This window comes from Micromys minutus (genome assembly GCF_963924665.1).
Source record: "Micromys minutus genome assembly, chromosome: 22".
Taxonomy (NCBI): domain Eukaryota; kingdom Metazoa; phylum Chordata; class Mammalia; order Rodentia; family Muridae; genus Micromys; species Micromys minutus.
Window position 1 is genome coordinate 27,137,906 of NC_137957.1, and position 25,319 is coordinate 27,163,224.

The 25,319-nt window shown below is 37.7% G+C and overlaps 1 protein-coding gene across 3 annotated transcripts in view; it reads left to right on the plus strand.

Moving 5' to 3' along the window:
* METTL25 (methyltransferase like 25) overlaps positions 1-25,319 on the plus strand; it is a 57,709-nt gene that overhangs the window by 12,390 nt on the left and 20,000 nt on the right. For 2 of the 3 annotated variants that reach the window (XM_080935646.1, XM_080935645.1), the window contains exons 4-8: positions 673-1,263; positions 3,581-3,728; positions 17,957-18,054; positions 20,726-20,755; positions 21,730-21,803. In XM_080935646.1, the coding sequence (XP_080791772.1) occupies positions 673-1,263; positions 3,581-3,728; positions 17,957-18,054; positions 20,726-20,755; positions 21,730-21,803 (941 nt within the window). The remainder of the gene's footprint in view (positions 1-672; positions 1,264-3,580; positions 3,729-17,956; positions 18,055-20,725; positions 20,756-21,729; positions 21,804-25,319) is intronic. The other variant, XM_080935644.1, reaches the window with a different exon arrangement.

Genomic DNA, 25,319 nt, shown 5'->3' on the forward strand with positions numbered 1-25,319 from the left:
TTACTACTAGGTATTGTTTATATTGTCTTGCTTTAAAACATTTGCATTCAAAATGTTCATTACTGTTGTGTTATATATTTTCTGTTGGATCACTGTTTATCTGTATTTACTATATGCCTTATAGTGTGGGACTTTCAGGGGTCCTGCTTGTTTGCTGGCACGGTCCCTCAGCTAGCCCATCAAATTACTCAGATTTATCCTCCCCTCATCTCTCCACATTGACATGTCCTGCTAGCCTGGCACTGCTGACACAGCAGTGAATGACTGAGAACACCTGGGCACAGCGTCATAGCCAGGTGATGCAGTGTGTGGTTATCCTAACACCTTGGCACATTGTTTAATACAGCAGTTATTTTTGGTGATGTCTAAAGATATTCTTTGGAATTTTCTGTAGAGACAATAGCTCCATAGATGATAAAAACATACTTTTTTCCTTGCTTCCAATATTATTTCTGTCCCTTAGTTGTTCCTTTGATTTACTGTACTACTTGGAACTAGAAAAAGTTGAATTAAAAATGATCAATGATTGATTTTTATAGAAACCAAAACATTAAAATAACAAATATATCATACAAATGATATATTGCATTTGTTACTCACCTTAATAAATTATGTGGACTGTTTCTTTTACCAACTGACTAAATACTGAATTCATTGTTTTGTTTTCTTCAGGTAATTGATGTGGGTTCTGGTAAAGGCTATCTAAGCTCCTTTTTGTCCTTAAAATATGGCTTAAACGTTTATGGCATCGATTCCTCAAACACTAATACCCATGGAGCTAAGGAGAGAAACCGGAAGTTGAAGAAACATTGGAACCTCTGTCATTCTCAGTCAAGAGCACATGCCAATGGATTGGCATTAAAAATGCCAAAGGAGTTGAAAGTGCAAAAGGAAGTCAAGTATAAGGGGGCTTCTGACAGTGTGCGGAGGAGCAGGCTGGGGAGTCAAGGCATGACTGCCGATATTTTGCCAGATTTTTCAGGGTCTGCAATTTCAGTCATCAGAAAACAGCAAAGAAATCTACACGCTCAGCCTGTTGAGGAAGAACATTTGTGTTTTGAAGATGCCTTTTCTCTCATAGACTTTTTGCCTGTCGATGCCATCGAACCTACTTCCTCACAGGTTCGCAACACAGAAATGTCTGGACTGAGAAAAGAGAGAAGAAATACGACATCTAACCCAAGGGACTCAAGCATATATTCACCACTTACCTCGTTCATCACGGCTGATTCACAGTTGCATGACATTATTGAAGATCTGGAGGTGATTCAACTTTCAAATGCTTTAGTTTGCAAAGTGCTGTTGTCAGAATACAATTTGAATAGTTTGCTATTGTACTAATGTGATCGTATCTGACATAGTAATCCTAAAGAGCAAGAGTAGGATCCTAAGCTGGCTTCCACTGTACTCACAATGTCAACATTGAATAAGGGTAGACTAGAGAACACAAAACCCTCTACTCACTTCACTTGTAGATAGAAGAGCTAACACAAATGCTAGTCAGGAGGCAAAATTATCCACACTTTAGAGGTTGTTTAAATTCTAATTCAAAAAATGTCTGTTTTCGTCCTTTTTTCATTTTGAATTGATACTTACAGTAATTATCTTCATAGAGGTTTATGATGATGATGATGATGATGTTTTCATGTGCACATACTTGATGATCATATCAAGATACTGAGAAAAGACAGAGGTAATGAGCATAACATTAACCAACATGCAGTTTCCTAGAGCAAGAATAGCCTATGACTGATCTTTAAAGTTTTAATGTTTTCTAAGTTGTCAGGTTATATAATTGGAAGACAATGTATCCAAAGTGCACTGTTAGATGTTAAAAAAGTATTATGCAGAAGCTTCTAGAATTATTTAGTCTAACTCCTTTAGAAGATGAAGTATCTTTTGAAATTAATCTTATTCTTTGTTAATTTAAGGAAATGGCTAAACAAAAATATCAGAATTCTTTAGATATTTAAATTCTTGTTTTATATGATTTTTAATGTTCTCCCATCACTGATTTTGTTTTTAAAGCTGTTATTCTTATTTTAAATTATGTGTATATGCATGAGACTGTACGGTTTATGCACGTGAGTGCAGCAACTACATAGGCCAGAAGAGAGGGAGATGCCGTGGATCTGTATTTAGGCCACTAGGGCACCCAGACTACATGCAGAGAACAGAACCTGGCTTCTGCAAGAGTAGTGCATGCTCTTAACCACTCAGCCATTGCTCCAGTGCACCAATCCCAGCCATGTCCTTATAAAAAAAAACAAAAAAAACAAAAAAAACAAAAAACAAAAAAGGTACCAATTAAGGGAAACCTTAGTCTGCATGCATTTCAGTGTAGTAATTGGGTTATCTTTAACAATTTTAGGTTTAAAATATGAAATTTTATTAGTATATTTTATCACTTAAATTTTTCAAAATCTTCTTGGAATTGTATTGCTAGAACTGCACAGCCTATGGTGGCATGTGTTAGAGATAACATAGCAACTGAAGCAAGGGGACATCAGCATAGGGAAGCTGTAACAAACGGAAAGGCTAAATCTAGTTGCAAAATCACATTTTAATAAAGTAGGCTCTAAATTCAACTGTTTCTCAAGCTTATGTTTTTCGCAATACTGATATATCTCACTTGTATCATTAGACTCATTGATACTTACCCAGTTCTTTGAAGTCTCTTAAGCACCGTGTTATCTAGATTGGTTATTGTCATTCGTTTTGTCTTGAGGCAGTCTTACTACATAAGCCTGAGTAGCCTGTGATTATTACGTAGCTCAGAGCAGCCTCAAACTCAAGGCAGTGCTCTTGCCTCAGCCTCCCGACGGCTGGGACTTCTTACCACCATGCCGACTTTAGCTATACCTTTACATTTAAGTTTAATTGGTATCTAAAAATTGAGCTGTTAGACGAATAATTCTTTGCACAACATTTGGGGGATAGGATGGCTTGTGTTTTCTTTTGTTTTTGTTTTTATGTTGTGAAAAAAACCCTGAGAAGTTGCTATGACTATACTGAAATCATAAATCTAATACTAATGTGATCTGTGGACTATCTACAGATATCCTTAAGGATATCTCCTTAAAACTCAAAAGATCATGTAGCTTTCCTAAAAGTCTTTGAATCCAAATAACAAAAGTACATGGACACAGAAATGAGAGAAAACAAAAATGAAGATACATACACATACACACACACACACACACACACACTCAAAAACAAACGAAAAAAATCCCACTGAAGCCATAGAAAAATACGGCCATTTTGTCTAAAAAGAACAATTGTTCATTTTTAAAATAAAATGATATGTAATACTTTTCAGGTACAATTAGTCACTTAAAAGGTTCACATATTTGAAAAGACACTTAAAATCTTTACCTGTGTAGTTTTTTTTCTTACAACTTTATTTAAAAAAGAGAGATGCGTATACAGATTTTTTAAAGCATTTTGGCATAAAACTATATGAATATATTTTTGTCAGTACTTGGTTCTTTTAAAGGTTTGATAGTGTGCATTGAAATCTTACTACCTGAATAGTTTTAACTCCCCTGTTAATATGCTGTTTTTCTTTCTGTCTCTAAAGGACTGTCTAATGGTGGGGTTGCATACTTGTGGTGACCTTGCACCCAACACTCTGCGGATTTTTGCATCCAAAGCTGAAGTCAAGGGAGTTTGCAGTGTGGGTTGTTGCTACCATCTCTTATCTGAGGAATTTGAAAACCAGCATAAAGGTAGTAGGCACTCTATGTGTCATGATTGTCATTAATTTCAGTTATCGGGACTATTTTCTGGTTATGGGGGTGCAGTACTGTGATATGATTGTTTTGTTTTATTTTGTTCTTGAGAATGGATCCCACTGTATATTGATGTCCTGGAGGTCACTGTAAAGAGCGGACAGGCTAGGAACTTAAGGATTCATCTGCCTCTCCCTTTCAATGCTGGGATTAGAGCAACAGTTCTCATCCTCCCTAACACTGTGTGGCCCTTTCAAACAGTCCCTCATGCTGTGCTGACCCCCAACTATACAATGACTTTTATTGTTCGTTCTGGACAGTAATTTTGCTACTGTTCTGACTTATAATGTAAACATCTGGTATCAGATATTGGATTCCTGTGGAAGGCTTGGAGTCACACCCCACAGGTTGAGAACCACTAGACTGAGGCTTATATTTTTATGCCCAGCCCAGTCATTGTTGGCACTTGAATTAGCATTTGAGACAGCATCTAATTTTGTTGCAAATTTAACATTAGTAGTATTAATGAAATTAGATACAATATCACATTTCTATTTTGTGATCATTTCTTTGGCCATAAAAAGGACTTAATGAAGGCTGAAAACTTTGTAAATATTTCTAAAATTCTATAGTAAATAGTATCTATTTTATAAGATATATTTATAAATACTTCTAAACTTTGCTTTGATTATGATAGTAAAGCTATTTTCATAAATACAAACATGTATCCTTACTTCCAGATTTCTTTATTTCTCACGAATTGATACATGACTCTACCCTTTCAGTTTTGCTGACTGTAGCTTCTCTCTCCGGCTGGCTCCACTCCCTGTGTGCAACCTTCCCTAGTAGATATCCCAGGGCTCTAGCACTTCCACTATTTTTGGGTCCCTACAGTCCAGGCTTCACTTTTACAGCTTCTGTAATGATTTCTTCAGGCCTCCATGCAGGAACTCCCCTGCCACACATTTAATGGCTTTCTTAAGCACAGAAGAATCTGTAACCCCTTTCTCCTGTATCCTCCATGACACTAAAGCCAGAACCATATAGCTGATTGCTCTCAGCACTACTTTCTTCCAAGCTCTATTTGGATGGCCCAGCAAGCCCAGGATATGGCAGTCAACCACTTTTAAAATCTTAAGTCTTCCAAAAAAGAGCATGGTGAGGCATGTCACAGCAATATTCCACTGCTGGTATCTTCTTACTTAACTTTGTATTGCTTCCAGTTTGAGAGGGTGAGTCCATGACCACCATGGTGGGAAACATGGAAGCAGAAAGACAGCACTGTAGCAGTATTTGAGAGCTCACATCTTGAGATCACCATGAAGCAGAGACAGCTAATTGGGAATAGCATGGGCTTTTGAAAGTTCAAAGTCCACCCCCATTAACATCAACTCCTCCAGTAATATCACAACTTCTCAAAGAGTTCTACTGACTGGGGACCAGCCATTCAAATATGTGAGCATATTGGGACCATTTTTACTTAAACTACCAAATTTTGCAAAGAAAATTTTTGCAATGTGCCATTGGACTTCTTGTTTGCAGAATTAAGCATATCAAGTTAAGCTTTTTAAATAGATGAATAATGAGTATTTAGTAGATATTTCCCGTTATAGCAGCTACATTTTATATAAGTAAGGAAGGTGTCATAGCCAGTATTCTGTGAAGAGAAACCATGACCATAGCAGTTCTTATAAGGAATGCACTAAGTTGGGGCTTGCCTACAGTTTCAGAGATTTAATTTATTATAAGTATGGCGGGGACCGTGTGGCACACAGGCAGACATGGGAGGTGAGAGTTCTACATCTGGATTGAAGGAAGCAGGAGTTGAGAACCACTGGCCCGACTTTGGCTTTTTATATCTCATGGCCCGCTGTTCTCAATTACAAACTTTCTGCAACAGGCCTAACTTACTCGAAGACCACACTGTTGGGATTATGTAAACCCCACCCCTCAATTACCCAGCAGCCGCCAGGTATGCTCCACCCCAGTGACCTGACACTATAAAAGGAGCTGCTTGACCCCTCCTTGCTCTTGCAGCCTTGCTCTCCCACTCCTACCCCTCCTCTTCCCTTCCCTTCCCTTCCCCCTCTCCCTCCATGTGCTCATGACCAGTCTCTACTCCTCTACTCCTCTACTTCTCTCTCTCTCTCTCTCTCTCTCCCTCTCTCTCTCTCTCTCTCTCTCTCTCTCTCTCTCTCTCTCTCTCTCTCTCTCTCTCTCTCTCTCTCTCTCTCTCTTTCTCTCTCTGCTTCTACCACCCTCTTAACTCTCCCATGACCTGAATAAACTCTATTCTGTACTATACCGTTGTGTGGCTGGTATAGTACAGGGGGAAGGGATTCCCAACATGGGCCTCCCAGAGGCATCTCCCTTGCCCTCAGGCCTCGCTGCACCTCCATGAGTCATATGCCCCCCACTCTCTTCATCCTTCCCCTAACACACACCCCTAAACCTTTCAAATAATGGCACTCCCTGGTGACCTAAGCATTCAAACTGATTGGTCTGGGGGCCATTATTCAAAGGATTATCTGTTTTTAAGGCACTGGACTTGACACTTTAAGAATTATAAGGGAGGAACTTAGGAATTGGCTCATACAAGTCAATATTTCAAGAGCTAGGACAATAAAATAGATGACAAACAGTTGAGTTTAGCAAACATTCATTGAATGTGAACTTTCCACTGTTTTGTGAATGGTGATAAGACAAAATATGTAAGGTGCCATCTTTACCCACCAAGAACTTTGCAACTTAATTCTAGGAATGTTGTAGATTTTCCTGTAGCCATTTGTATTTTGGTTTTAATTCCACTTTCCCTAGAAGGGCTGCCTACTCACTGACTCAGGTAACTTCATCAAAACCTTCTCATTTTAATTAGTAAAATAAAGGCTAGAGCTGATGATTGTGCCTGGGAAGGAAAGGTGGAGGGAGGGTCAGGAGAGAGAAGAATCAAGATGGAGCTTGAGAAGGATGAACTGGATCCAGGTCGACTTAACTGACTTTAGGTAGCTATGAATATTCTAAAGATTTTATAGGTCTTTTATTTTATATGGAAGGGCAGTGTCTTAGTCAGGGTTTCTATTCTGCACAAACATCATGACCAAGAAGCAAGTTGGAGAGGAAGAGGTTTATTCAGCTTACACTTCCATATCACTGTTCATCACCAGAGGAAGTCAGGACTGGAACTCAAGCAGGTCAGGAAGCAGGAGTTGATGCAGAGGTCACGGAGGGATGTTACTTACTGGCTTGCTTCCCATGACTTGCTCAGCTTTCTTTCTTATAGACCCAGGGCTACCATCCAAGGGATAGCACCACTCACAATGGGCTGGGCCTTTCCCCCTTCATGACTAGTTGAAAAAAAATGTCTTACAGCTGGATCTCATGGAGGCATTTCCTCAACTGAGGCTCCTTTCTCTGTGGTAACTCCAGCTTGTGTCAAGTTGACACAAAACCAGCCAGTACAGGCAGTCTGGGTTTTTTGCCTATTAGATGTAATCTTATTGTATAGAGGGTTAGTGGACTGAGGATTGAATATATAAACCTGTATGAAAAGCTATCAGGCCTTAGTTTGTGCCAGTAGGGCAGTATTCTACCCAGGAGGGAGGCAGTCATGCGGGTGGAGTGAGACCGCAGGGGAACCTTCTTAATAAGTTGTAAAAATAATTTAGACTAGAAAAATAAAAAAAACAAAATATTTGAATGCACATTATTTTTTCTTAGTCTTTCTGGAATAAAAATATGCATAGATACATTATTCCTATATATACCTTTTGTATTGTTTTAGTACAAACATAAACCATTCTATTACCTTTTATTTCTTTATATACTTTGATGGTCTTTCTGTATTAGAACAGATCATATTCTAAAATGATTCTAAAATATTTATTTACCATGCTTATATAGTTCTAAATAGTAAATGTTTGTATAAAATCATGATAATTCTAATGAACAAAATGTTACTAAATAGATTGGTAGTTCATATCAATGAGGAAAACACAAAGTATGCCACCAGTGTGTAACTCTAGTTTCTTTTAACTTTAGCTTCGGTGGAGTGTAGTAAATGTTCTTTGCTGTTACAAGTATAGTATATGCCATACTGTATTTATAAACCTATTGTATGTGTTGCAGAGTAGCAGAAGTGTGTCCCAGTACATTCATTCATGCACACCCTGAAGAGTAGGGAGAGCGCTGCAGTAGCTCAGTTCCAAGGTCAAGTCTGTTTTCACACATGCTCACTGCTGCTCTTCAGAGCTGTCTGTGTCTGTCGTTGTCCTACCCATTCCTTCCTTGGAAACAGTGCTTTAATGTCTAGTTCATTGAGATACCATTGTTATATAGCACATGGTCCTTTATATTTCAGTTTACCTTAAAGCCTGTTTTCTAAAGAATTTCTTGGTTCACTTTATTTAGTTAGTATGTTGTTGTTCATAAACTCATCTTTGAATATTTTGAGTAGGTTATCTTTAATAAAAAAATCACTGGTTGTTTATACCTTAGAAATGAAACCTGTGTTAACAGATTCTTGAGCAGCAGTCTCAGAGCCTGCCTACATAAGGGCAGCTTTCTTGTACCTACATTATCGTTGATAGAATATTACCATTGTTCAGTGAGTTGATTGGATATTTGGAGTCCCAAAGTAAAAAGAAAAAAGAATTGTGAAAGTTAGTTATCAGAGACCAACAGCCATAGTCTCGGTTTTTCTCCCTGTATACTATTTAATGAGGAAATACCATAATACCAGTAGTAATAATAGCCTTGTATTTATTGTAAAGTAGAAGTCAATGGCCTCATTTTTTTTCTTATATTTTGTCCTTTGTCCCTCATGCAAAGCAGTAAGAATTTTAACATACAAAATTCTGTTACTCAGGTATATAATTAAAGGATTGGAGAACCCTATCTTTCCCAATTCTCCATCTTGCCCGATTCTTCTCTGGTGGCAGTGGCTGGAAGGGTGATCTGTATGAGCAGCGTGTGGCCTACAGAAACCGCACACTGATCCAGTGCATCCATTTCATATGCACTCGGCCCTATCACTCTGAGAGGCTCATATTCTCATCTTGGATTAACCTCTCTAGAGCTCAGAATGGAAATCCTCTGTATTCTGAGCACTACAAGTACTACTCCTGTTGAGTTTCTGCTAGAGTCTGATGGTCTTCTTATAGAAGCTCAATTTCCAGCTCCCTTTCATTCTACAAAGCCGTTCCTGAAGCTTCTAGCTTGGTGGTTTTTCTGAAAAGCTCTTGCCATTAATTAAAGCATGAATTAATGAACTGAAAGACCTTCCTGATAAGTTTTTTTTTTTATCTACAGAGAATCCTTGATATTATCAAATAGGTAGTGATAAACTTTGATCAGGTAAAAACAAATAGTTGTATCCCAGTGTTGGCGGTTTTTCTCATATACACCTGAAAGGAGCAGAAAGCTGGGAGCTCTGTTTCTCGGTGAAGCAGGAGGGCAGCGGTTGGAAATGGATGAAGATGTATGCAACAGGAGTAACTGCAAAACCTGCACATCAGGCAAAAGGAGAAAATGTACAAAAGCAAGTAGTGAGGAAAGAAGAAACTTGGTTTATAGTTCAGCTTTTCCCAGACAGAACTTTGTCCTTCATACAAAGCCAGGTAAATTTGGGAGCCAGGTCGATCACTTGACCATATCGCACTTCCGTTTTCTCACATCCTCAGCTGTAGGGAATGGAGATGGGTGAGCCGTCCAGCAGTTCTTATAGCAGTGCTTACCTCTGATGAACAGCTAATTCAGATTTGTTGTCATTGGTTGCCAGAGAACTGCCCGTGACCGTCGGAATTACGGCCTAGGCACAGTGTTTGTCAGAAGCTCCATACAGAATTCTGATGAACATCACGGTGAAAACAGGGAAATTATTGTAATTCTTATAAGACATAGAATTTGAGAAGATGGTTTGTAGAAACGTGTTTAAGAAATACACACAATATATTTTTTAACTTTTTCTGTACAAAGAGTTAGGTGGGACATATATTGAATTGTCAGTTTGCAGATCAGAACCAGTGGTTGAGCTACAAGACCCCAGCAAGACAGCATGCAGAAAGCCAGCCTTGCTGCTGTAAGAAAGTTCTAACACCAGGCCTTTAGCTTTTTAGCAGGTGCAGGTTCAAGAACAGAAAATTGTGTTGTAAATCTGGAATGAAGCTACACACATTAGTCGGGAAAAGCCTGAAATAAGCAAGGGGTATCTGATAGTTAATCTTAATTATCAGATGGATGAGATTTAGACTTACCATGGAGATACTGCTTAGATTAGAAGAACAGGCTAGTTAAATGGGAAGACTCACCCTAAATATGGATGGAACCGTGTCATGAGCTGGGACTCTTGACTGGGTAAAAAGGAGAAAGCAACACAAGCACAGGCGGTCATTGCTTTCTGCTCACTGACTGTTCCTCACTGGTGAGCACATTGTACCTGTGTGTGTGTGTTTATTTTGGTTTTGTTTTGTTTTTAACATGTGTATTAGGGTTCTCTAGAGTCACAGAACTTATGGGTCTCTATATAGTAAGGTATTTGTTGGTGACTCACAGTCTGTAGTCCAACTCCCCAACAGTGGTCAGCAGCAGCCATGAATGGAAGTCCAAGGATCTAGCAGTTGCTCAGTCCCACAAGGCAAGCAGGCAAAGAGAGAGCCTTCCTTCTTCCATTGGCTATTTGTACGTCTTCAACAGAACGTGTATCCCAGATTAAAGGTGTGTACCACCATGCCTGGATCTGGGACTTGCTCTGTCCCAGATGACCTTGAACTCAGAGATCTCCTAACTTTAGTGTCCTGGGATTCATAGCCACCATGCCAAGATCCAGGTCAGAAACTTGTATCTCACAGCCTCAAGATCAGGATCACAGGTGAGCCTTCCAATTCTGGGTTGTGGTTCATTCCAAATATAGTCAAGTTGACAACCAGGAATAGCCACTACAATGTGTATATTTTACCAGCATGTATGTTTATGCACCAAGAGGCCCCCAAATCCTTTGAGACAGGATTTATAGATGCTTTTGAGACACCATGTGGGTGCTAGGAACCAAACCTGGGTTCTGTGTGAGAGAAATAATGTTGAAACCACTGACCCAGATTTTCAGCTCCAGCATTTGTGTTTGTGATGGTTTGCATATGCTTGGCCTAGGGAGTGGCACTATTAGAAGGTGTGGCCTTGTTGAAAGAAGTGTGTCACTCTGAGGGTGGGCTTATAGACACTCCTCCTAGCTGCCTGGGGATGCTTAGTCTGTTCCTGGCTTCTTTTGGATGAAGATGTAGAACTCTCAGCTCATGCCTGCCTGGAAGCTGCCATGTTCCTGCCTTGATACTGGACTGAACCTCTGAACCTAAAGCCTGCCCCGATTAAATGTTGTCCTTTATAAAACTTGCCTTGGTCTTGGTGTCTGTTCACAACAATAAAACCTTAAAACAGTGTTCTTTACAGAAATTGGAATGTGCCACTGTATAGTTTAGTCATTATAATTAAAGCAGCTGAGTTCACAGGGCAAATGGTTTTTGTGCACAAGGCTAGCTTAATTGCTGTCATATATCAGGCTCTAGGCTCTATGCAGTTCTGTCTCAGAATAGACAAACATGTTACATGACCCTCACCTCGTATCATACGCACCTGACCTTTTATCCTTGATTTATTTGAACAGCTGTTTTGAAGTTTGAGTTGGGGTGTAAATTTGACTTGTTAATGGTCTTATACAATTTAATAAAAGATTCTGGTATGTACACTGAAACTTTTTTATGCTTGTATTGACTATGTAAACAATATGTATCTTATATGAATATATTTACCCCATAACACTGTGGTAGATCATAGAGGTGGTCTGTCATGAATGTGACTTTTCAACAATGAAAAATACCCCAGTGTTCTGTAAATCATAATACTAAATTTACACCACATGTTTTACAAAGCGCTTTCAGATACTTTACATTATAAGCCAGTAGCCCCTAAGTGAACACTAAGTAACAGAAACAGTTTTATTGCAGTATATTATAGAGTATTATTTTCCAAAGCTTAACTAATGTTTTAATATTCTGACTTGACATTAACTATTACTATAACTAAGTAGAAGTAGTCATATTATTTTTAGTCCTAGGAGTAAGTAGTTTTGATCTTTTTAATTTTTATACACACACACACACACACACACACACACACTTTTTTTCTTACAACTTTATTTTAAAAAGAGAGATACATGTACAGATTTTTAGAAGCATTTTGGCATAAAACTATATTAATATCTTTTTGTCAGTACTTGACTTTTTTAAAGGTTTGATAGTATGCATTGAAATCTTACTAGTTACCATAAGCATAAAGTACATGTAGAACAAAATGTAACATGGAAATAGTCAAAGTTTTCTTGGTGTGTATATCCCACTCACTGCCTCCACCCATTTCTTTGGCCCTGTTTTTATTTTTCACATCTCGGTGCAGCCTAGTTGTTTCCTATTCAAATGGAAATGTAATGCTATGAAACATGCCTGAAATGACCCAGACCAATGCAGCTCTTATGATAAAGGCACCTCAGTCTTGTTCAGGTATCACTTATCAGGGAAATTAAGCCCTTCTGTAATCTTAGAAGTAAGTGAGTCTTACATTCTAGATTATGGTGATTCAGTTGAGTTGGGCGTAGGTATGAGAAAAGATAGTCAGCGGTGCAGCATGCAAGGCAGCATTTTTGCCTGGCTTCTGGTTTCCATTTGTTTTTTGTCACTCTTTTATTTTTTTTTTTTTTTAAATCAGTGTCGGGGGTGTGGAGAAGATGCCAGGGCTAGTGTGTGAACATCAGAGAATGTCTGTGTATTCCGTCCTGATTTCCCACCTTCCCATGGATCCGAGGATTGACTTTAGCAGCAGTCATGCTTCTCCACTCAGCCCTCTCATTGGCCTGCTTGGTCTTCAAGCACAGGGACATCTGCCGCGGTTTGATTTTGTTTTGTATATTTGTCTGTTCAGCCTAACAGAGTGGTCTGCATCTGCTCTGCTCTGCCATTAAAGTGCATCCTTAGAAATGACCAGTGCTCTGAATGAGCTGCTCAGATGAGTCTGAGGAAAGAAAGGCAAATGCTTTAAGTTTATGCAGCTGCTTCACTGGAAGTACTGGGGGAACAGGAGAAGGGCAGGTAGCTAGAGGGTTGGGTCGTTTCACTGCTCACCTTCCCTGGCTTTACTAGGAACAGCTCTGGCCAGAGAAGTAATGGCGCATCCAGTCCCACCTGCCAGGAGGAAGTCGGCTGCAGTCATGGTCAGCAGAAGCCTGACTGGAGCTTGTACTCAGCCTTTAGTAGTTACAGGGTTCCTCACAGCCATGGTCTTCACTTTGCTTATTAGTCTGTCTGTTGTTTATTAGGCTTGAAAAAACAGCTTTTATCATATCTCTGTTCTTCCTGGCATTTGATGTGCAGCATGAAGAACTGTGAATATGACTATAAGCTATGGAAATATGACTATTCTCTTAGTAAATGTAATCACACAGAATTAATCTTTTCATCACATCATCACATCAATGTTTGTAATTACTGTCTTATCAATGTAGACCTGACAGTGCCTCCGTATGTCACTGTGTACTTTACTGCATGAACGTATTTGATGGCATAGAACATTTTTACCTGGAAATTTTAAAGATGTTGAAATGTATTATCTTCCAAATCTCTCTCTCTCTCTCTCTCTCTCTCTCTCTCTCTCTCTCTCTCTCTCTCTCTCTCTCTCTCTCTCTCTCTCTCTCTCAAGATTGTGAGTTAAACTTAGCTTACTTTTACCTAACATTCGGGTCTTAGTTTTTTCTTAATTACATTGACTTTACATTACCAAATATTCTGCTTTCCTGCTCTGGTTCTTTATTTAGCTGATTCTGTGAAATTGAAAAATCTGCACCAGTGTTATAGTGCACATAAATTCTCTGTTTTCCAACGTTTTGTTGTTTGGTTTCTAAGAAGTCAATCTTGCAAATATATACATGAGCTTTTACTTTCTTAGCAATATTAACTTTAATAGTTAGTTGACAATTAGAAAGTATCAGGACCTGTCTCGGCTTTAATAGTTAGTTGACAATTAGAAAGTATCAGGACCTGTCTTGGCTTTAATAGTTAGTTGACAATTAGAAAGTATCAGGACCTGTCTCGGTGTCGCCTTGAAAGGAGGATCAGGCCTGGCTGTTCTTGGTATTGTTCTCTAACAGTTAAAGCAGGTAAATTGTCCTGCCAAACTTGAGAGTTGCCTGTCTCTATAGATTTTCTTATATAGCACATTGTTGTCGTTGTTGTTGTTGTTTTAAAGATGGACCTATGTCACAGAAAACTTTTGGCAGTTTGCATGGGGTGAGTGCAGATATTTTTAATGTACTTGGCATTCACTGTGTAGTTTCTTCACACTAGCAGCTGTATCTGATCATCAGTCAGCTCTGTGTTTTCTACAATGTTGGCAATGATTTGTTTTTTGCCCTAGGGCATCTTTTAGCTGTCTAGCACTTTCTAGAAATGGATTTTTAATATACTTTCTTACTTTAGTTTGCACCTCATTATTTTCTCCAACTAATATAACATGTTTTTGAACTTTATGTAGGGGGGGTTAGTCAGCACAAAAAAAAATCATCTTATGTTCATTCATAGTAATTAAAAGAAGCCAAGGATATGAATAAACAAACCTGATACAAAATGTAATAGATCTACTCATAATTAAGAAAGAGAACAAGCAAACAAATAAATAAAGGCAGGCCTGGGAAGATGGCTTGGTTGGGACAGTGTTTGCCACAGAATCTTGAGGACAAGTATGTGATTCTAGTGTGCATGAGCCTGGGTGGTAGCACACACTGTGGTCTGCTGTAGAAGGCAGAGACAACAGGATTCCTCTGGCTCACTGGCCAGAACCCAGCCCAATCAGGGAGTTCCAGGTCCCAGGGAGGGATCTATTTAAAAGAAAAACAAAACAAAACAAAACAGTTCATAAGGGACAGAAAACTTCATTTCTGCCCTCTGGACATATGTTTGCACTTACATACAAAAGACACAAAAGCAATAGCAAAGAGCAATAATTTCATCTGTGAACATAAACAAATATTAAAGTTTATAGAGTTAGCTGATGGACCTTAAGAAAAACTAGTTTACAGTACATTTGCACTTATGTGCACCTCTGGATTTGGGTACCTTAGAGAAACTGCTCTAAAATATGTATTGGCTAAAAATACATTGCATTTGGTGGTTTTTATTTTTCTAAGAAAATCATACACTAATTGTCTAATTTCCCTTGTTTGTTTGAAACAACAGAAAGAAAAGCACAGTCTGATCTGTAATATTTGTTTGAGTTACTTCAAAAGTTCCACATGTATCTTAATATAGTTTGGGTTTCAATAAAACACAGCTTCTTACAGCAAAGGGAACCTCTGCCATACACAGTGATATTCCTCATTGGGGAGCTGTTGCTACAGTTTACTAGAACAGAACTGGGAGCTGAGCCGGTCTGTAGTCATAGTGAAAATAGAACAGTCATATCAGTACTACAATCCATCACAAACATTTTCTGTCTGGATGGAATGCTAAATATGTATACTTTTTCCTTGGGGGTTGGAACTTTTTTATTTTGGAGGCAGGGGAGGGGGTCTTCTTTTGTTTCATGGAAGACAAATTGGTGTTATGTTCTTTAGTAAATAAATTGGCTTTCATACACAATTTCAGTGGGATAAGCTTGTTTGCTTAGGATTTTAGAAGGAATTGAGAAATTGCTATTTGGTTATGATTTTTGAGTTAATGTATTCAGCCATTTGTGGAGAATATCTGATTAGAAGCATGAGGGAGTTGTTTGCTTATTTATGGTATTTCACAGAATCATCCCTGATACTATTATTCCTCAATTTCTGCAGGATGTTGGTTATAGTCTCCTTCAGAGCTAAAACTAAGTTGTCTAGTTCTTCATATAAAGTAGTATAATGACATTACACAGCCTATATAGAAAACCCTCTATACTTTTAAACTTCATTCATAGATTATATACATAGCTCATAAACGTAGATGTTATATAAAAAGATGTTATGCTATTTTATTTAGGGAATAATGACATGGGAAAGTACGCATGTTCATTTGGTACAGTCTGAATTTTTAAAAATATGTTAGGCTTTATTTAGTTGATGTAACTACAGACATGGAATATAGGAAACAGAGGTCCAACCATAATCTCATGGCTTACTTTATCATTTGATTTAACTGTCTGTCCAATTACTATATCCTTACCTGATTCTTGTCCTTCTAATGCTTTATGGGTATTCTTAAGGTATTGTTCTCGCATCCCATGAGGTTTGCTTCTGCATAAGATCATGTTGATGTAAAAAGTTTTACCTCACCCTAAGAATGCTAAGAAAAACTTGAGGAAACAATAGATTCAGAACAAGAATGGCAGTGGCTTGAGCAATGCAGAGGATAGTTCTGTTTCAGTCCAAAGACAACAAGAGCTGTCCATTATGAACAGCTTCTGAGACTCCATGCGCTGTGCCTCTAGTATTATTGGTTGGTTTACCTCAGTGATCACATTCAGCTGGAGAAATAATGGAGCGAGGAAGAGTGTGTCCACCACATGTAGCATGAGTTTGCATCCATTGCTGCTGCACACATCCAACTGGCCAAAGCCCCATCCTATCGGAGTAGTAGCTCAGTGAGAAACTGGACATCTTAGCTGGATCTCAACAACTAAACCCTCTCTGTACAAAGAGCAAGGAGAGGCTGGAATTGGCTTTTATTAGTGAGAGTTTGTTCTAATCACACTAAATAAAACAGCACACCTGCTCTCCAGTGCTTCATTCCTTGCAGTGATATCTGGCTATGGTAATCCTTCCATTAAAGAACAATGTCACAATTAAATCATAAAAATGTGTGCCGCACTCAAACCATTTTTCCAGGTAATCTTGAAAATAGAAGTGGTCCAGGGAGTGCTGCGGTCTGGGAGGCTTCAAGGGCTGCATGACTCTTAGCAGACACAGCAAGAAGGATGGGAGTGTGCGTTAATGCAACTTGACATCTGAAAGCGTGGACTCTGCAGTCACACTGCCATGTGACATAGTATAAATCAACATGATGTCTTCACTGGGCTAGGCCCAGCTTCCCTATCTGAAACATTGGGAGAACAGTATACCACATCCATAGGATTGCTATGGAGACAGGGCACACTAGTTCATTTAAAGCTCTCACAGTACTGTTTCATAGTAGTGAATTCCATGTCAGTACTAGAATTATATGTGTGCTCCTACTCTGAAGGTAGGGGAACAGTCAGACTTCGAGTAAGGTATGTTAAGGAATTTTAATTTAATACTTCAATAACTTATTGTCCACATAAAATATTAATCAAAATTCACCCAATCCTTCATAGTATAGGCATTTCTTAGTAGAATAGACCTCTATTGCACTTTCTTTAAAGAAATTTTTTTCAAGTTTTTGGTTTCTCTTAATCTAAAAACAATGCATGTTTATCTCAGTTTTCAATTATGTATTACAGTTTAATAACATTAATATGTGTTTCTTGAGATCTCAATGTAAATTACAGATAGTTTCTTTGTCTTCCCCAAGTATATGTAGATAGTTGTTTTATCCATGTAAGGTGTTTGAGCCTCAGCAAGTTGTGTACATCTGAGTGGGTTGGCAGTAGAAATGTTGGTTTTTGTTGTCCTTGTTTGAACCATATAAGTGCAGTTGACCCAAATGGCAATGTGCAAAGAAATTACAGTTTCTTAAAACAATGAAAAAATAAGAGATCACACAGCTGTTCCATTCTAAAAAGGGATCGCAGTGACAGGAATGATGATGATTCATTGTTGTTAGGAACGGAGTCATACTGTTCTTCAATAAATTGCCAGCTGCTGTATTTCTTCGTCTTAGAAACATGGGTACGCAATAAATGTCTAGTATGTCATTAGTTGTCTCCTATGGTTACACTAAGCAGGAAGATGGCTGAATTTTCCATTGTTTTTGCTAAATCTTACATAAATAGTTTTTGGCAAAATGGTTAATATTGGATCTGGAACTTAGACACGAGGTAGATGTTGCTGAGCAGATACATTTGATAACATTAACAAGCTGTCAGTTGACAAACGTGGAATGCACCGTTAAACATCTTGTAACCACTTCATTCTCATCACTCTTTGACTGCCTCGTGACTGGCTGGCTCTCAGCAGATTATTTATGGCCGCTGGAAGAGAAAAGTATTTTATTTAAATAATCCTCGTTTTTTCCCATCAGCAGGATATGCTAAAGAAAACTGGGGATTTCCAATGTGCCACTATCTCAAAGAGGAGAGATGGTGCTGTGGCCGTAATTCGAGGATGTCAGCATGTTTGGTAGGTCTGTTTTCTAGAAAACAAGAGGACTTTGTCCAGATGTTATGTAATTAATTATTTTGGCAACGATTGTTTAACAGTCATTAATGTTTCTAAACATTGCAGTTTGTGCAAAACATGATAAAGATATTCATCCATCCATTTTATATGCATCATCATAGAAAGATCATACATGGCTGTGGCTGTTTTATTTATGAAATGATGTTCATCAACAACAGGTTTTAAACAAAGAATTAGTTAGCTTAGATAGATAGATAGATAGATAGATAGATAGTATTTGTATATTTGTAAAATTTTTTGCATATTTTAACTTTTTGTAGAATAGGAGAATATTAAACTGTTTATTTTAACTAATCAAAAACTTTATTTTGTTTGATTTGACTGGAGTCCCTAAAGGCATTTTAGTCCCTGCCTTTAGGGCAACTTAAATATTGAAGGTGAGTATTCACCACCAGATAGCGTAAATGATGTAGTTAGTTTGGAAGAGTGAATCTAGAAAACTAAATTGGAGAACCAAGACCATAATTAATATTATAGTATTATATTATTAAGTATTCTGAGCATAGAGCTCTCACCCCCCGCCCATACACACATACATACACACAATGATGGAGGTGTGAAGTGGCTTACCTGAACTAGTCATTTCACTGTGTATATGCGGGCATCACAACGCATTGGTTAACATAAAAAGAGTAAGTTTTTAAAAATAAAATACACTTGGTTGGACAATTTGCTTAATGTCCAACCATTAGCTAAATGAATTCTCTCAAAGCCCATTGTATCTGTATTACTGGTCGACTGTTACATGTGTATAAATAACTGCAGAGATTTTGTATCCTGTGAATAGCATAGAGATCTATTTCTTCTTAAATAATAATTTTCTTACATAGCACATTTAACAAACTTTTCTTGAAATTTCTCTTCATTTTGTGTGTAAATGAAACACACTGAGAATATTGTTAGAATAGCAGTCATTCTTGGAAGGTTGTGATCATGGAATGCTTCTCACCAGATATATACCTGAAGGCCAGAAGTTGAAATAGACTTTTTTAGGGATGTTAACTTGATGCACATTTGTTGTCTAACACACATGGAAGCATATTTTCATGTGGTGAGCATCCCCCACCCAATCTGTGTGGCATGAGAAACAGTAACAACGGGTTAAATAACAAGGTCAGCTTACAATCACTTGCTAACTAGCCTCCCATCTTTACGAAAGCAACTGCTCACAACTGTACCAGTGATCTTGTATGTATGTGTGTGTGTAAAAACTGCACGTCCACATGATAGTCAGTACAGTTCATTTTATTCAGAAAGTGTTTGTTTCAGCTATAGCTCAAAACCCATTTATGGAAACCTAGAAACCTGAAACAGAACACAGAGATTTAAAGTTTTAGTAGCAAGCTTATACAGATCAGTTATTCTTGATCTGTCTTCTGTTTGGAGTGTTTCTAATTAAAATTTAAAAACATAATCTTAGTTAAATACATCCAGTAAATGTAGAAATGCATGTCTAAGAAATTAAAAGTTTTATAAATAAGTATTCTATGTATAAATTATATGGTAAATTCATATATATTCAGTATGATTGTTAAAAGTGTTAAGATATGTTTTTATAAATATATGAGTTCTTAAGTGTAAATGTAAAATCAGCAACATAGATGTGTGTAAGTGTGCTATGGTGCTCTATTAATTATATTTGTGTCACTGTGACTATAGTTCCTAACAGTAGCAGTGTAAGAAAGCTTTATTTTGGCTCACAGTTTCAGGAGCTCTCAGTTCAGTGTGGCAGGGAAGGCAGAGTGAGGCAGCCCAGTTCGTGTTAGTGAGGGCATAGCGTTCACACCACTGCACATCTGGAAGCAGAGCCACCGTGACTTACCAGAGACAGGGTATAACCTTCAGAAGTCCATCACTAATAATCCTCGCTAGTATTCCATTTCACCAGCCGACTGTCTGTCTCTACTATGTTCTGTAGCCTCCCAAAATAACACCAGCACCAAGCAAGCGTTTCAAACATATGGAGACAATGCGCATTTTTAACAAGTTCATTTCTTCTGATAATAGACCCTATGAAAATGTGCTGTAAATTCATATGACATTGAGATTCTATTTTTCCCCTGAAATACTCTTCCACCTACAATCTGTCCATTTTTGTTTGAGAAAGATAAAACTAAGAGATCAAGGGGATAGTTTATTAGTAAAGTACCTGAATAGTTAAGAAGAAGAACCTGGGTTTAATTCCCAACACTGGAGGAAAACTAAAATGATGAAATTACATACCCCATAAACTATTTGATATCACAAAGAAGTTTATAAATACATCTATATATGAGCATTTATATTTGGATTTGGTTATCTAGGCACACTAAACACCAGTCAGACCCTGCCATATTTCCTGCTAATTCCTTCTACAATTCAGAGTGTATAATCAAAATATGAATGTGTTTGTATATATGACACATTTCCATTATAAATTAGTCCTAATTTATACAAGCATATGAGGTGACATTCTTTAATAATATTAATGCTTTTAACTATGTAAACTCATATGTTATCACTTAATTAATCTTTTTGATTGTCAGTATTGCAAATCCCTATAGAGTATATTTATAAATCTCATAAGACTAAATATATCAGCAGATTTTGTCTTGTTTCTTTCTTCTTTAAGGCAATGGAGCGAGTTGCAGTTGGCCAAGGGGTAAGTGAGAGTGTTTAGTGTAGCTAATGAAAGAATGTAGTTTTTCCCTCAAGCCCTCTTCAGACTTGACCTGTTGTTGAACTTGAAACCTGGTGGATTTTAATAAATATCACCTCTGCCTGTCATCGCTACATATTCAAGTATATACATGCTTTGTGTGTTTAAAGGAAAGTGAACTTTCAGCATGATACATTAAGACTTGAGGAAAGTTTATTCTTTTCCCTAGTCCTATGACTCACATATAAAATACATGTGTCAGAACATACACACTCTTGTTTTCTCCTCATTTAAAATACACCGTGTTAGGTGGATTTATTACTTGTGAAAAAAGAAAAGTCATTTCCAAGACACATTCAGTTTATTCCTAGAACAGCCAGGCACGATCTGCGTGGGAAATGTTGACAGTCTTCCCCTCCCTCCCATCTGTACTCACTGGGATGCATCAGACTAGTGATTCCAAGAATCAGCACTGGAAGGGGCTTTATAACTCCCTTCATTTCTCTTGGGAAACAATTGTAAAGCTTTATTTGCTCACAATAACTTGAGAATGATCGTTGGTTTTATTCTGCTTGTTTTTCTCTATGAATTTTATTTATGTATATTATCTTGTTTAAAATGCAAATGTATCTCATAGAGTCTGCTGTTACTTTCTCTTTCAATTATTTTTTATAAAATATATATTTATTTACAAAATATCTTTTTAAAATATGTATTACTATAAAGGAAAAATTTCCATCTACTCTGTAGCTATGCTAGCAAAAAGTGAAGAACTTTGTAAGTAGTTTGTAACCAACAGTATTTCAAACAAAAGTAAATCTACCAAAATACTTGGCATTTCAATAGGATGCAATAACGTCTTTTTCTCCATTTAACAATGAGGTCAGGGTTATAATGTTTACAAGACACCAAGTCTCTAGTATTAACTTTGTTTCTAGGCTACATTTATTCTTATACCTATATTTGAATTTTTTCAGCTGCCTACTGAATCACTCTTCTACCGTGCTGTTCTTCAGAATATCATTAAGGATTATTATGGCATCAGCAAATGGTATGAGAATTTTATTTTGTCATTTCTGCTGGGGCCGAGAGAAAGATAGTTTACTTAAAACATGAAATATCTTTGATTCAACACCAAGCAACCAAACATTGAGTAAATAAATAAAGTACCCATGTTATATTGTTAGATGAGTGGGTTTTCTTTTTTTTAATGCTTGGGTTAATTTATGAAAAATAAACTATAATTAGTTTTAGTTTGTTTATTTGAAAAAAAAACATTTGGAGAGAGAGAATTTAGTTTAATAATGATTACTAAAGGATAATCAGTGTGGCCCAGAATTGGACCAAGCAAAGAAGAGCAAGAATATCCCTAATCTTAGGTACATTTCATCATCTGCAATAGTGAAATGATAATACCAGCCTCAGGGGTTTCCACAAGCAGCAGTGTGACTGAGAAAGTAAAGCAAAGGGCACCATATCTGACAGTCAGTTGGAAGTGAGGAGATGCTGATCCTCCATTAGTAAAAGCTCATTAATATTAAAGGGCTTGGATAATCCCTACAGTGATGCTTTGTAACTAAAGCAGAAATTTGCATTTCCCTTAACTGGCGCACACACACAGAGATATTACATGAGAGTCCCTCGGAAGCCTAAGAAATCCAGGACTCAACTGGGCTCAAACCAAGGTATTGGGTCATCAAATGGAAACACCTTTGAATGAAAATACCCAGGTTTACAAGCTTCTATTGAATAGGTTTTAAATTGAACAGGGCATCTCATGTCATGTGGCTGAGCTCATGGGACCACAGAGCAGAAAGATCCAGTGAGGAAAACTAGGGTCTAGAGGTAGAACGTATACTTTCTTAGTGTCAGGGAAGATGATACAATGACTTATGAAGATATTCAACCCTTAGACTTCCTTCTTCTACACCCAGCTTTTACCCCTTCCTTGTTCCCAACATCATGGTTAATTTCTGCTGCCCCAATAATCTTGGAGCATAGTTGACATGCCAGACTGGTACTACACTAACTAACCTTCTTTTCCTAGCACATAACAAGTGCTAATGGTCCTCAGTTAGGAGTGGAGCTTTGTGCCCAGTTGCCCTCTTTATACTAGAACTTAGTCTGGCTTCAGCTGCATGGTCTTGTGTATGCTTTCACAGCTGCTAAATGTTCATATGTGTAGCTGTCCTGCTGTGTCCAGAGGACATTTTTTTGGAGTCATCTACCTTCTACCTTCTTCAGCATGGTAGAATCCTGTTAGGTAAGGCTAAGGCTTAATATAAAATTGGCACTCTAACATGTGGTGATAAAAAGTATCTTATCACTAACAACATAGTCTTACAAAGACCACATTAGAACCTTCATTTATTTCCTACCAAGCTACCCAGCACTGAGTAGTTGCCCCTGACCCTTTATCCTACCAAACTCAGTAAAATAAGAATTGAAAATTTACACTACTTTTCAACAGTAATCAGATACTCCATTGTCAGTAGAGATCACTTGGGGTCATAGCAGTAACAAGGGTGAACTCCACCAAGCATGTAGAGTATCCATACAGACTAACTCTACAGATGTTTGTAGCACTTCATTCATAGATGTACAAACTCAAGAAAAAAAAAAAATAGATGTGCACCGGAGCAATTAGACAGCAAAAGGAAATCAAAGACATACAAAATGGAAAGGAAGAAGTAAAAAAAAATCACTGTTTGCAGATGACATGATAGTATATGTAAGTGACCCCAAAAATTCCACCAGAGAACTTCTACAGCTGATAAACAAGTTCAACAAAGTGGTTGGATATAGAATTAACTCAAACAAATCAGTAGCCTTCCTCTACTCAAAGGACAAACATGCAGAGAAAGAAATTAGGGAAAAGATACCCTTCACAATAGTCACAAACAATATGAAATACCTTGGTGTGACTCTAACTAAGCAAGTGAAGGACCTGTATGACAAGAAATTCAAATCTGTAAAAAAGGAAATCGAGGAAGATCTCAGAAAATGGAAAGTTCTCCCATGCTCATGGATTGGAAGAATCAACATTGTAAAAATGGCCATCTTACCAAAAGCAATCTACAGATTCAATGCAATCCCCATCAAAATTCCAACCCAATTCTTCATAGAGTTGGAAAGAGAAATGTGCAATTTCATCTGGAATAACAAAAGAACTAGAATAGCGGAATCCATCCTCAACAACAAAAAAACATCTGCAGAAATCACTATCCCTGACCTCAAGCTATATTACAAGGCAGTTGTGCTGAAAACTACATGGTACTTGTACAGAAATAAGCACATGGATCAATGGAATAGAATATAAGATCCAGAAATGAGCCCTCACATATATGGTCACCTGATTTTTGACAAAGGATCTGTAAACATTCAATGAAAAAAGGACAGCCTCTTCAACCAATGTTGTGGGTCCAACTGGCACACAGTATGCAGAAGAATAAAAATAGACCCTTTCTTATCTCCTTGTACAAAGCTCAAGTGCAAGTGGATCAAAGATCTCCACATTAAACCAGGTACACTGAAACTATTAGATGAGAAAGTAGAGAAAACCTTAGAACACATAAGCACAGGAGAAAATTTCCTGAACAGAACACCAATGGTTTGTGCTCTAATGTCAAATATGGACAAATGGGACTTAATGAGATTGAAAAGTTTCTGTAAGGCTAAGGACACTGTGGAGAAAACAAAACGGCAGCCAACAGATTGGGAAAAGATCTTTACCAACCCCACATCTGATAGAAGCCTAATATCCAAGGTATACAAAGAACTCAAGAAGGTAGACACCTGAGAATCCAACAGCCCTATTAAAAAGTGGGGTACAGAGCTAAAGAAAAAGTTCTCAATTGAGGAATATCGAATGGCTGACAAGCATCTAGGGAAGTGTTCGACGTCATTAGCCATCACTGAAATGCAAATCAAAACAACCCTAAGATTCCACCACACACCAACCAGATTGTCTAAGATCAAAAATTCAGATAACAGCAGATAATGGCAAGAATGCGTAGAAAGAGGAACACTTCTCCACTGTTGGTGGGGTTGTAAATTGGTACAACCACTCTGGAAATCAGTCTGGCAATTTCTCAGAAAATTGGACAGAGTACTACCTGATGACCCAGTTACTCCACTTCTGGGCATATACCCCAGAGAAGCTCCAACCTACAACAAAGACACATGAACCACAATGTTTATAGCAGCTCTATGTATAATAGCCAGAACCTGGAAAGAACCCAGATGTCCTTCAGTAGATGAACAGAATTGTAGTACATTTACACAATGGAGTACTACTCAGCTATCAAAAAACAATGACTTTATGAAATTCTTAAGAAAATGGATGCATCTAGAGAATATCATCCTGAGTGAGATAACCCAGCCACAAAAGAACAGACATAATATGCAGTCACTGATAATTAGATACTAACCCCAGAAAGCTCTGAACACCCCAGAAACAACTCACAGACTATGTGAAGTTAAAAACAAAGGCCAAAACAAAAAACAAAAAAAAGAAAAAAAGAAAATGAAAAACCATTATGCTTAATCTTTACACACCAAGAAAACT